Genomic DNA, 14,389 nt, shown 5'->3' with positions numbered 1-14,389 from the left:
ATTACAAATTCCCTATGGATACACTAGCTCATCTGTCGCATCCTTACTTCATTGTCACATTGGAATGCTCCTTTGCCAAAGGGATGAAGAGAGAGCTCTCTATGCCTAGATGGAGGCAACAAGAGATGGCCCATCATGATGGTTCTCTCTTACAAAATGTGGGAATGAAGGGAAAACTAATATAAGAAGACAACTTACAACCAAACCTATCTAGCATCATGCATCCATCATCAAGCAAGCAAGATTCAATAGTAACAAGAAATCAAGAAGCTTTCATTTTAGATGACAGCCGAGCAGCTTTTGTCCTTGGTTCCAAATTTTTGGGAACAGACGCTTAACCGGATGATGGAGGAAAGAGGGCTATGAATTCCGGTGCAAGATGTGCATGTAGCCAAGCCTATAAGTGCACCAGTTATTATCGAGACGATGAGAGTGTACTGATGGTCAATGTTAGATTAAATGGTGCACTAGTTATCGATGAGAGTGTATCGATGGTCAATGTTAGATTAAATGGTGTCCTAGTGTATGGAGCATTATTGGATGATGGGGGCTGTTAACATCCTTGTGTGCAGAACTCAGGATACAAAGTTTTGAACCAGCCCCATTTGCAGTTAAGATGGCCAATCATCAGCAATGGGTATAGCCTCTTGGGCTGATTAGAGACTTGGATTTGGATATAGCAGGTATTCTCTATAAGATATCTGCAATGGTGCTTAAAATGGAAGACATCAGTGGGGCATATCCTATGCTCTTAGGCTAACCTTGGATTTGGATATAGCAGGTATTCTCTATAAGATATTTGCAATGGTGCTTAAAATGGAAGACATCAGTGGGGCATATCCTATGCTCTTAGGCTAACCTTGTCTTCGACAAGCAAAAGTCAAGCAAAATTGGGAGCACAATACGATCTCATTAAGAAGGGGCAAGAAGAAAGTCCGCTTGTCAATACATTCCACAACAATGGTGAAATCTCCTCTATGGCCTAAATATGTCCAAGGCATTAATGTGGCAGAAGGAATTGATAAATCAGAGGAAGAGCAGTATTTGAATAATAATGACAACCTGGTGGGACTGTTTAAGATTGATGTGGCTTTACTCTTAGACAAGTACAAGTCTGAGGAATTCAGGGACCCAAGTCATGGCATGCAGGAAAATCACCAATCTGGCACGCAATAGTTCGAATAATGCGATGAAGAAGAAGACCAGACAGAAGCCCTTAAGCAGAGTGTCTCGAGAGATTATTAATCAGTTTCCAGAGTGGGCTGATGTTCTTCGGGAGAGGAAGAATCTTTTGAAAAGGAATTGGAACACTCTAGGAGAGTGAAGGAAGATGAGTTAGTTAATTTGAATTTAGGATCACCTGAGCATCCTAGATTGGTCAAAGTCAGTGCCGAACTAGATGCAGAGCTCAAGGGAAAATTACACCAGCTGTTGAAAAATTTTCAAAATGTTTTTGCATGGAGTTATGATGATATGGAGGGAGTTGATCCAAGGGTCTACCAGCACCGAATTGTTCTCAAAGATGATGCAATCCCTATATGACAACATTGCTATTGAATGAATTCTAATTATGCAGCTAAAGTCAAGGAGGAGATTGACAAATTACTCAAAGCCAAATTTATCTACCTCCAATTGTGATTTTCCTCCAGAAGAACAAGAAGCTGCGGGTTTGTGTCAACTACAGACAGCTTAATGTAGCAATTCTGTCAGATCCTTTTCCACTCCCTTCTTTCACCGATGCATTACTAGATGTAGTTGTCCACAATGAAATGTATTCCTTTTTGATGGATTTAATGGCTATAATAAGGTCCAAATGGTGCCTGAAGACAAGGAGAAGACAACATTCATAACAGAATGGGGTGTATTTGCCTCTAATGCGATGAATTTTAGACTTAAGAATGCACCGGCAACATTTCAAAGAATGGTGATAGAAAATTTTTAGGATTTTTTGCAGAACTTCATGAGGGTTTTTATAGATGATTTTAGTGTGTTCGGAGATAAATCACATCTTGAACATTTGGGATTATGTCTTTCCTAATGTAGATCGACATGCCTAAGTTTAAATTCAATGAAGTGTCCTTTTTGTGTCAAGAGTGGAATGTTACTGGGACACATTGTTTCAGTCGAAGGAGTCGCAGTAGATTTGACCAAAGTGGCTATGATCCAAATGGCCCTAGTTCCGAAAACTACCAGAGAATTAAGTCGGTTCATCGAGAAGGTTATATGGCATGGCAGGATGCTTAGGTATCTTACTGATGTGGCAATTCCTCTTAATGCTCAGATGAAAAAGAAGGACCTTGTATGGGATAAGGAATGTGATGAAGCCTTCTGTAGACTCAAAGTGATGCTAGCTAAGGGACCGATTGTTCAACCACTACAATGGGATTTGCCATTCCAAGTTTTTGTTGATGCTTCAAATGTGGAAATTGGCAGTGTGCTTATCTAGGAGAAGCAGCTAAAGTGGTTTAGACCAGTGTTCTATGCCAGTCATCGCGCTGCTGAAAAGAATTACTATGTCATAGAAAGGGAGGCATTGGGGATGATCTATTCTGTTAACAAATTTTAACACTACAAGTTTGTCTTTCATGTGGATCCTTCGGCACTTCTATATTTGGTAGCCAAGTAGGTTTTACATTGCAAAATTGCGCGATGGATGCTCATTCTAACAGAGTTTGAGTTCACAACGATTCACACGCCTGGATCTTCCCATGTAGCCATTACCTTTCTCGGCTAGAATCCAATAATGAATCCGGAGGAGTTTTAAATGATTTTCCAGATGCTGAACTCTTTATGATAGCAACGATTGATGTCAAAGCTGACAACAACTGGTATGAGAAAATGCTTAATTTCTTCTATACTCGAGATTATTTTTGATGCATTTCACATGGGATCAAAGGGAGAGACTCACTTTAGAGCTGACATTTTAAGGTCATAGTAGATCAGTTGTATAGATACGGAGGAGATGGATTGTTGAGAAGGTGTGTACCACCATATGAAATAGAAGTCATGTTGGCTAAAGCTCCCCAAGGAATCGGTGGGGGACACTTCACAGGAGATGTAACAGCAGCAAGGAAGATTCTACAACCAAAATTATGGTGGCCAACAGTGTGGATTGATTCTGTAATCCTTATCAACGATTAGGACAGCCTACTATCAAAGATCGGATGGTGCACAAGCTAATTCTACCACTTGAAGCTTTTGAAAAATGGGGATTAGATTTTGTTAAGCCAATCAAACCGCTAGCACATCCGAGCAAAAAGTGATATATTATGGTGGCTATAGATTATTGCACAAAGTGGGTAGAGGCTAAGGCACCAAAAGATAACACAGTAGCCTCGATGGCAAAGTTTCTTTATGAAAACATTATGGCGAGATTCGGATGTTCAATAGAGCCTGTTAGTGATCAGGGCACACACTTTTTGAATGAAGTCATTCATACACTAACTCATCGGCACATGCTCATCCATAAGAAATCAACAATTTATTATCCTCAGGCGAATGGCCAAGCAGAATCAACAAACAAGATCTTGTAGAGATTACTAAAGAAAGTGGTAGAAGAAAACTGCACGAATTGAGATCAGAAGTTGCATTCAGCTCTATGGGCATTCCAAACTACTTATAAGTTAACAACTGGTTTGATGCCATTTTGATTGGTGTATGGATTGGAAGCAATTACGCTAATGGAATTCTTGGTGCCCCACAATGTGAATTGCACTAATAGATCGATTATCGGAAGATAAGTCATTACAACAACGCATGGAAGAATTACTCAAGCTGGATGAAGATTGACTACATACATATTGGGTTAATACAACAGTGCAGATGGGTGGATCGACATTCCAAAATGTAGTTTTTAAAAGTTCGTACATCGATGTTGTTGATTAATACCAAATCGGGATTTCTACCAGGGAAGTTGCAACTACCATGGATAGGACCATTTTGGATTGTCAAGAAATTTGGAGATATAACATTTCTATTTGAGGCAAATTGATGGTACGATTAATCCAAAGGCACTGAATGGCTATCAATTGAAGCCATACTTTGGGCAAATGTCGTCGTTTCCCTTTCACAACAAGAAGATGAATCTGCCAAATTTTTGAATTCCGAAGCACCATCGGCAGCAACAGCAACTACATCGGATACCGCAGTGTTAATATCGGTATTTTTGGATTGAGTATTTGCCATAATAATACTAATAACAACCATGCCTCACGGATTGCACGCAATAATCATTTCATATCAAAAAAGAATAATGTGGGGATTCTGGGCATTCTTTTTCATTATTTTGCACCATTATTTGAATTATTCTGGATTTATTACATATCTGCCCGCATTTCGAGTGCCACGTGTCAATCATGCACAATTTTTAGAAATGCCTTTGCGCTACATAAAACAAAACATAATTTTCTCTCACTTACTATTCACGTTTTCTCTCTCCATCGCTCTCTCGCCATCATCTTTGTCACAAAAGCACTGTCTGCGCAGTTTCGCTTTTGTTGTTCTCTTCCATTTTTTCTTCAGCAATCTACAGCTATGATGATTTCTTTCCTTGGGATGATGGAGCCAAATCTGCATGAGGATTGGCTGCAATTGATCAACAGATTCGGGGCGATGCCTCTGCTATTCCACAGCATGCTGATTTTGGAGCAGAATCCGTGCGAATCAATAATGTCACGAAGCGGATTGACATTGAATTGTCTGCTCAGAGACTTCATCTTCCCCTCAGCCCGCATTGTGATCTCAAGTCATTGAAGAATTCCGACCCTATGAGTGCTGAGGATGTTTTTGGTCCTAAAAGTTCAGGGGAGTATTATGTAAAGAATGTGATCAACAACAATATTTTTCATTAGTACTCCTAGTTTAGTACAGTATGTGTGGCTCCACACCAAACTCGATTGAATATCTCAGGATTTAGTAAGCATAGTTGGGATGGCTGAAGTAGGGGTCGACATCAGCTAGGCCCACATTTTACATCAAAGAGTTTGGTACAATGTGAAGTTGCTACAGTGAGCAATGTGAAGTTGCTACAGTGAGCACCGTGCAAGGTTAAGCAGAGTCGGTTGGGGGAGGTTTGGTGAAAGTTTTGCTATTAGATGACTTGTTGCCGACTCAAAAGACAATCAAGGGGCCCCACGGATGAAATCAACCGCCGAGGGAACGTCTAAGTGGCACCGAACAACAAATATCGTCAATTCTGAAGAAGAAGATGAGGAGACATAGGAAGACACCGAAGAAGAGGTCGAGGAAGAACAGGGAAGTGCCCTTGTCAAAAGGAAGCAACTATGTACACAGTGGGTGAGTCTTCTAAGACTCAAGAGTCCTTTTAACAATTGAATCTTGTCTGACTGGAGGAGAGGCAACAAGTGTAGGCGGCCACACCATTACAACCAACTTTTGCAGATACAGGGGCCTTACTCAAAATTAGTCTCAATGCATGATTATATCTACGAAATGAGGCCAAGGAGTATTTCGACGCGCATACCAATGATGGGGCATTTTTTGGCATGTCTTATGGCATCGGTGCAAGCCTCGATGTCTGGGCATCTTGTAGTAGAGTGTGCACCCGAATTGCTTGCATTGTTAGACATGAATTCTGCTCATGACTTGGATGCTTTTATGTAGAGTGCGGCTTTTGTTACAGGGTCGATGACCGCGTACGAGTTAGGTAATAACATTATAGCTATCAACAATCGCCCAATAGATGGAAACGAGAATTGTGGCATCATCAATTTAAACGATGTAGAGAGCTCAAGGTATTCCTATTTTTCTCTCCCTTTGGTAAGAGTTATGTTTAATTTTCGAACAAAGTAATGGCCACTTTCGACACTGAAGGTGTATATTTGGTCCACTTTCAATATCGAAAGTGTTATTTTGGAAACAAGGGAAGGGCACATACCCCTATGTGTATTAAATGTGCCAACTCCCCATCATACTTTAAGTATGGGTTTTTTTCCGCTCGCATTTTGTCACTCACATAAACTAACATAGATTCAAATGTTCTTATGAGTTTGTAAATTTCTATCTTGCGAGGTACTTGAAGATCTCCATCAAATATAAGCATAGGCTTGCGAACGTTACCCTAGTATCCTTTGCAAGTATGCTTTCAAATCCATGTTCCTTCAAGCATTGCAAGATGTTTATAAGTAAACACATGAACACACATTCTTTTAAAAATACATGGTCTCCGCAAACCCCCCCTCCCCCCCCCTTTTAGCGTATGGGAGCAAGTGCCCTCGAAAACTCACGCACACACCCTTTTTACATACCTCCACAACATAGAGCCGCTTTCGAACCCATGACCCCCCTGTAGGGAGCCGTGAGCCGAAACCATTAGGCTATGACTGCTTTGGTGAAACTACATGGTCTTATGTTTATTACTTTTAAACGTTGGCTCAAAGGAGATGTGTCAATGAAAACCAACAAACATTTGCTAACATGGCAAACCAAAACTTGAGAAAAATACACATAGAACAAAGACGTGCTGCAAAAATTAGGATGTGAAGGAAAAGCCAAGGCCAAACGCTTCGACATGGTATAAAGTAAAGATTTTGTATAAGCAATGGCATTCTAAATATGGGTACCAAATTTTGCACTCATATTAATTAATTAGATCAGGTGGGTATTTTATAAGGTGCAAGGTTTTAAACATTAAGGTCGAATGTGCAAGGTTTTATAAGGTGGTTTGGAGGTCAAATGCAGCTGGTTTGAGGCGCTCGTGGATTCCACCCGGTGGTTTATCTGGTAGCTTCCGCTTTAATACCTTGCTCGTGGTGCCTTTACATCCTTCTCCTGTGGTTTCCGCCCGATGGCTTATCTGGTAGCTTCCACTTTAATACCTTGCTGTTGGTGCCTTCACGTCCTTCTCTTCGTTCGCCTACCCCTCTCGTCTTCTGTTTGGCTTTTTAGCCTTGTCGATAGAGGGGCAGGCACACACAGATCTCCTTGGCCCATCTGGTCCGTCTGGTTGTGGTTGTTTATCCCTTGGCTGTTTGCATGGCGCCCCGGAGACACCCATCCGATAGGGGCTCCGTAGGGAAACCCTGGACTAGGGCGTCTACTGGCACCACGGCACCTCTGTTGCGTCCTCCGTTACAAGCTGTGAACTCCGTCGCCATGCCTGTTCAAAACGGGTTCTTTGTAGGCAAAGAGAACATAGATCCTAAAACTAGTGCTTGTTCTTCTATGAGGGCTTTGAAAAGGAAAGCCCGAGATATAGGTTTGCCTGCATGCTTCTATATATATTTATGTATTTTGTATGCTTGTTTCGATTTTTTTCTCTTGATGTTCATTGCATTCTTATTTGTAGGTGTATCTGAATCTATGAATGCACCTCCCAAGATGAGTGAAAATATGTAGAGTTTCCAAACCTGTCAAAGTTAAGGACTTTGAGGTTTCTATCTCATTGTCGGTGTTGGAAGCACTGATCTTGACATTTCCTTCTAGGCTCCTATTTGTAATTTCAAAAGGAATGAATGCACGAAGGGCCTGGCTGCATTGGAGAAGAGCAGCACTATGAACCACCTGCACTGTCAAATCGTGGTCAAGATGCGAGCATCTTCTCTCATTGCTATCGGTAATGCACTAAAGTCGTACATGCATTGGGATACATCCAAGCCTGATGGTGGGCTTGTCATGTGTCATGCTCTTCGTCAAGTGAAGATGCATACCTTGGAGGGCATGTTAGGCTATCGCATGAAGGATATGCACAAACTGCACTTTAGAGTTTTTGTCCGCAATGTTTCTGCCGATGAAATAAACCGAGGCAGAACTCTGTATGGACAGTATGGTCAAGGTGATTTGAAAAACTGAGTCTGCTTGACTTCTCTCAACATCTTTGTTGAGAGGGCATTTGTGTTCATGGTGAACTTCCTTCTAAACTGAATGTCAGCAACTCTGGGAGTGACTTTGCTCAATATGATACGAACGGGGAAGTTCTTTCCCTCTGCCTCGTGGGTTGTTCCTCGTATAGGAAATGGCATGAGCTCAACTAAGGCAAGAGCTGTCTAGAAGTGCATGAAAGATCTTGAAAGTACTGATCTGTCGGACATTCGCAAGGTTTTCTTCCACGACACGAGAGTGAGTACATTACTTTTTGCATGGATCTCATCCCGGTAACACTGAAGTTGAAGAAATCGATCTAGTTGAAATGGAAGATGAGGAAGAGAAGATCCAAGACTTTCTTTCGGCTATAACTGAACAACAAGAATACATTCCTATTGCACCCCGTCTAGATCTTAGTTCTGATGCAATTTTGTAATTTTTCAAATGTATTTTATATCTCAATCCAGCCATGCATTGTGGCTATTTGACAACTGTAAATGTTGGTGTTTGTATATATTTCTTTTTGTATAAAGTGAAATATTTGTATATATTTCTTTTTATATTTTTTTGTTTTTCCAAAAGTATATAATAATACCTTAGAGTTTTAATTCCAATAACCTAAAGTGCAAAACCTTAGGTCATTCGATTCGATCAATATGTCACTATGACCAAATATGTCAAATGTGGTGTTGTTGCTACCAATATTACATTGTGTCCTAGATGTTCAGTTTGGACAACCCACCATCATAATAATGGTAGTGAGAAATGTGTGAAGTCTTTATTGCTTTTTGTTGGGAAGAGAATGTTTGTAGTCGAACCAACTTTCGCAAAGCTTCAGGTTATGTGTGCTTTATAAAAGGGTGAGTCTTAGATTGGTTAGGTCATGGAGTTGGTATACAACATGTTATGACTCCCGTCGGATAGATCAATGTGGACACTCTCTCTCACAGACACACACACACGCGTGCGCGTGTGATGGAGAGGGAAGAAGGAGAAGAGGAAGGCATGCAGCATCAGGAACAAGACCAGCCACGAATGATGGAGGAAAGTGATGAAGAAGGAGCGATGCAGAAACAGGAGGGAGAACCACAAATCAGAGTGACTTATGGCGTGACAAGAAGCTGGAGCTTTCCTGCTGGAACCTTGGTATCAGATGCCATCCGCATGCTCACAGGCGGAGAAATGAACAAGGACATGGCTCTTGAAGCAGTTGTGGATGGCATCTTGCTACCTTTACCCTCGGGATTTCGTCTGCAAGCTAACCAGGGCTGGCGATATCAAGTGAAGGTACAGGAGAGGCTACCTCGTAGATTTGGGGCTGGGCATGCTGTGAACCCTGAAGACTACTATTATCTGACGCCTCGGGGGCTTGAACCCCTTGTAAACGAGCTAAGGAAGGGAAAATATTGTGTTTTGTGTGACAGGAGGCAGAGTGGAAAGACTACTCTAGCTTTTGCTGTTGCAAAGGCGCTGAAGGAGGGGAGCAATGCTGCATGTCCAGTTTATGTTCAGGGAATGGGGGCTGCCAGGCAAAGCTGGGATGCGTCCACTATGTGGACATGCTTTTGTGAGTATTTGCATCTAGCGAATCCTACTTTGTTCAGGAAACCAGCAGAAGATGCTGGCACTGACCGAATGTTCCTTTCTTACTTTCTCAAGAGGAACCTGGCAGCTCCAGTGACACTTATCTTTGATGAAGCTGATAGTTTGCTGCACCTGTCAGCCGACTGTCTGGATGAACTCTTTCATACTATCAGGAACATGAAGAATGATAGCAACTCCTACAACTTGAAGGGTTTTTTGCTGGTGGGCGTAGAGACAGTGAAGGACCTCCTTGAGGCTCAGTACAGGAGAAGAAAAGCTGAAGCTGAAGCCTCCAATGTTGACTATGTCCCTGGAAGTTCTCCAAGCAGACTATCTCCATTTCCGCACGATCACACGGTTACATCATCAGCCTTTGATGTAGCAGACATTGTAGAGCTGATACAACAGGCTAATGTGGATAATTTGGGCATTATCTGTGATGTGGCACAAATCGCAACCTCCATATGGGAGTGGACAAGTGGGCACAAGGGACTGGTTGGGACTTGCTTGGCATTCATGATGCAAGAAGAGGCCTCCAGTTATAGAGCTTGGTTAAAGCTCTCAGATTCTTCTAAGCTCGCCAGATATGTCTTTGGGAAGGCAACTTACAGCAGGATGATGTGGTACTTTAGAACATGGTCCCACTCCCATTATGATCTCCTAGCCAGCTTCTTGGAGGTGGAGGAGCGCGTCTTCCAGTCAGTGGCACATATCCGTGATCTGCTTGCAGAAGGTGTTCTGGTTGCCAGAGAGCATGAGCTTGATTATTTTGTGAGGATTTCTTCTCCGTTGCTCCGGTCTGCCATATTGCGCCACTGCTCCTTCATAAATCAGCAGGTAGACAAACCTCCTAGCTCACAATCTGCAGTTGATCGTCCGTGGGTAATCCGGGAAACAATTCGAGCCCTTGATGGCCATGCAATATGCAGGCCTGAGTGTTGTAATGCATCTGGTTCTCCTTCCGAGTATGCACTGCAGTTTGCTTTTATGTGCAGGATCAAGACGGTGCTACAACATGCCTACCCCAAGGTTGGAGCCCTCGTCTTGCCTGAGGTGAAGGAAGTGGTGGCGGAAGGTTCTAGACGTAGCAGAATGCGCCTTGATACTTTGGTGCGGGATAGAGATCACTTCCCAAAATTTGGTTTTGAGTTTCTTGTAGAGGGGAAACATGATGATGTGTTACACCATTATGAGAGGGCTGTTGTGTATGCGCGGCAACACTCAGCACAGGTCTACCTTGTGCATTTTGCAATGGATAAAGACCCTGAAGGAATTCAGCCAGAAAATGAGAACGTTTTCTTTTGGGCAGTAAGGTTTGATCAAGCCCACCAAGTTGCAATAGTGCGCACTTTGGAATGCACAGGAGCACGTGAGGAGCATGTTTTGAGGCTGAAGGGCTGGACCGGACAATTCTGTTTTAATGACTTGGTATAGGACTTCCATGGGTCTGAGTTAGAAGACCTGAGGCCAGACATGGAGAAAGTAGGGACTTACGAACCCAGCTTGGCATAACTCAATTAGCTTTGATGGCAAGGAGCCGCCGCCTTCTTTTGTTGAGTCAATTTTCTGTACTTGGTCTGAGGAATGTTGTTACTGCCTTGGCACCCATATAAGTGAATTACCTTTATAGTACCCTTGTGCCTCAAGTAGCTACCTGACAATACATCTGTTATAAGTGTACACCCTTAGATTTCTTTGATTATTATGTTTTTTTTTTCAGCAAGTTGTTGGGGTTGGTTTGGCGGGTGTACTCGGCTTGCAAAGATTGTTTGAGAAGGAATGATTTTGCACTCTTTGGGTGTTCTTGCTTTTGTTGAGCTTCAAGGTTTAGTTGCCTTTTTTCGTTCCTTTTCTTTGCTTGCAAAGGTTCTAGGTTGAGTGTCATGTGCACAGTGTGTATTTATTGTGCGCTACATGCACGCAAGACTAGTTTCGAGGCTTGGGGAAAGCTTGGAGCTAGGCAGGCTGATTGACGGGCTGAGTTAGGGATATACTAACGGGCGGGCGTCCAAGTGTGGACGCCCGATGACTGGCCAAGAGCTTATAAAAGGGTGGCTAAGGTTAGTTATCGAGGGATAGAGAGTCTCGCGAGTTTGTGAGAACTCTATGGTCTTGGAGCCTGGATCTAGTGCAGACGTGCACTTGCTTTATGCAGCCGCCGAGGTCGGCAGCAATCTTGAGGCCCGCGAGGGTAGCTTCGTGGCGGTATGGGACGTCGCGAGGAGGAGATTGGTCGGTACGTTAACCTAGTTAGCTCAGCTCGTGGCTCGGTGGGGACAGCCAAGACTGTGGGCTTGCCCATGGCTGTCATGGTTGGGAGGTGAGTCAGGTCTGCACCCTCTTGTTTGTTTGTTTGTTGTTTGCATGATTCGAGTCTCGTACTAAGAACGATCACGAGGAGATCCGTGGGGATTTGACAGTGGTATCAGAGCATACCTCGTGAACGAGCAAGTCGGTAGGTAGAGAAGATGAGGTCGAAGAAAGGTATGTGTTAAAAAAGCTTGCTGTTTTTTTGTGCATACGGTTGTTTTCAGATTCAGTATGTGTTTTTCTTCATCAAAGTTGATGGGAGGTGGTAGTCTAAGTAGGGTTGTTTGCTTTGCATGAAGAAGAGGTATGATTCGTTTGTGCAGTTGCATGAACGTAGAGAGAAAACAGACAAAAAGCAGGTTTGCTTTTTGTTGAACGAGTGAGAGAGAGAGCGAAAGTACACGAGGTGTTGTATTGGAACTGCTGGTTTTGACGTGTTGCAGGCGGGTAGACAAACGGGCGCCTAGGATTGTGTATGGAGGCGTTTAGGCTTGTGTGGCCAGGCGCCTAAGGCTTGCGTAGCCAGGCGGCCTAAGTCTGCGTAGCCAGGCGACCAGCCTAGTGCAGGCGCCCAGGCCAGGCCAGGCAAGGCAGGCGTTCAGGCCCACGTTGCCATGACGCCCAGGCCCACGCCGCCTAGGCAGGCGGACAGACGCCTAGGCCTACGCCGCCATGTGGCCAGGCTTCGTAGACGCAGTCTACCGTGAAGGCATCAGCAGAAGCAAAGGTGAAGCCGACATTGCTTTTTTCGACGGGACAGGAGAAAAAAAAAAAGCAAAACATCAAACGCATGCGCCTAGCCCGATTCGGCGCTTTGCTTTTATGTTTTTTATTAAACTTTTTTTTTCAAAAGTTTACGGGTCTCTAAGGTTCATCGTGTTTTTTTTTTAAATTTAAGAAAACAGAATTTATATATATATATATATATATATATATATATATATATATATATATATATATATATATTGCCCCAAAAAAAACACAAAAGCAAAAGCTCAAGAAGCTTTTGGGGCAGGCTATATAAACCCCTTAAGTGGGCTTCTTGCCACATATCTCTCACGTTTTCAAGCTTGCCTCACATCTCTCACGTTTTCAAGTCCTTGCACTTTTATTGTGCAAAGATCGAATTTTCTCTCCACTTGTCCTCTTTACGATGTCGATCCAAGAATTAGAGTTGGAGTCCTTTATGGAACGCGAAGGCTTGCCGGCTATACGGAAGGTACCGATGCTGATCTTTTTGACGATTTTGTGTCAAAATCAGGTTTCCAAGAGTTCAAAGTAGCTCTCGAAGCTTCTTCGACGGAACGTCAGGCACAAATCGCAGCCGAGATGCAAGCTTTGCAGAACTCCATCGCTCTATTGACCACTATCCTCTCTACTCTATCGGGTATGGATACCTTGGCCTCTGCTTTAGGTCCCAATATTACTCCGAAACCGTTCGGGGGCGAGCAAAAGTAGCGCACCAAGGAGATCGTGGACATGTGGCTACATAAGTGGCAAGTTCACTTTCAGTTTCATCCATATGATGATGGAAAGAAGATCCAGTTAGCAGCAGGTTTCCTGTCCGACAAAGCTTTGCTTTGGTAGAAGGAACTCAACCCTAAGTCAATGACTTGAGCACAATTTGAAGACGTCTTCAAAAAAGAATTCCTCAAGAAAGAGAATGATTATGATGTTGTTGCTCGGTTTTCAGCTTTGACCATGACATCGCAGCACCTCACTTATGAGGTCTACCTCTAGAAGTTTAGGGACTTGCAGATGAAAGCTACAAAGATGGATCCCACTACTCTTTTGGGATTTTTCGTAGCTGGTTTACCAGACTCATACCGTTTACAGGTTAAAAATAACAAATGTAAAACATTGGACGAGGCCATGCATTCAGCTCGTATCTATGATGATACAATGGTCTCTTCCAAGTCGAAACCCGTTACCGAGCAGGGGAACAAGCATAAAAGAAAGTTCTCCGCACCTATGGCTAACACGACAGAAGGAAAGTCTTTGGACCAACCTTCGAAGAATTCAAGTTCGACACCAGCGAAGAAGAAACGACTCGTTAGGGCTTTAAAGCTCAGGAAGGAAGGACGTTGTTTTATCTGCGAAGAAAAAGGACACATGCGTAATGAGTGCCTAAAGCAAAAAGAGTACCAAGACGAATGCATGACCCAAGCCAAAGATAGCTAACCAGTTGTCCTTGACAGGTACGTCAATTACTGTACTTTCTCATCCTAATACTTGTTCTGATTGTCTGTTTAATTCTAAAGTATTTGGCTTGCATGATCTTCTCTGAGTTTATGGAGAAGTGAATGACTATAAGATTTACATTCTTTTAGACCCTGGCAGCTCACACAACTTTGTTAACTACAAACTTGTGCAGAAATTGAGTCTTGATACGACACCGAGCGATCATACCTATGAAATACGCCTATCTGCGGCGAGAAGACAAGTATGGGATCGAAAGGTGGAGATGCTTCCAATCCAGATTCAGGACTACAAAGACACTCTGGAATGCTATGTAATGCATCTAGAAAATGTAGACTTGTTATTAGGGATTGAGTGGTTTAAGACTCTTCAAGTCCAGATAGATTGGTCTAGTCATATTTTTTCTTTTCAGCATATGGACACCGCTTTCCATTGTGTATTGATTTCACTTTCTTCCTTTCCCATCCCTTCCATG

At 42.9% G+C, this 14,389-nt stretch overlaps 1 protein-coding gene across 1 annotated transcript; it reads left to right on the top strand.

Annotated features, from left to right (window-relative positions):
• Positions 1-8,695: 8,695 nt before the first annotated feature.
• Positions 8,696-11,038, top strand: LOC147632271 (uncharacterized). Its single transcript, XM_086807081.1, has one exon. It carries the CDS (start codon positions 8,797-8,799, stop codon positions 10,837-10,839), a length of 2,043 nt encoding a protein of 680 aa, XP_086663207.1. The 5' UTR covers positions 8,696-8,796; the 3' UTR covers positions 10,840-11,038.
• The last annotated feature ends 3,351 nt before the right edge of the window (positions 11,039-14,389 follow it).

This window comes from Cibotium barometz, chromosome 13 (assembly GCF_041138505.1).
Source record: "Cibotium barometz isolate CiBa-2024 chromosome 13, ASM4113850v1, whole genome shotgun sequence".
Taxonomy (NCBI): Eukaryota; Viridiplantae; Streptophyta; class Polypodiopsida; order Cyatheales; family Cibotiaceae; genus Cibotium; species Cibotium barometz.
This window is presented reverse-complemented; position numbering and strand designations above follow the sequence as displayed.

What these genes read in the sequence shown, in the direction of transcription:
- LOC147632271 (XM_086807081.1), top strand. Translation starts at nt 8,797, where the DNA reads ATGGAGAGGGAAGAAGGAGAAGAGGAAGGCATGCAGCATCAGGAACAA.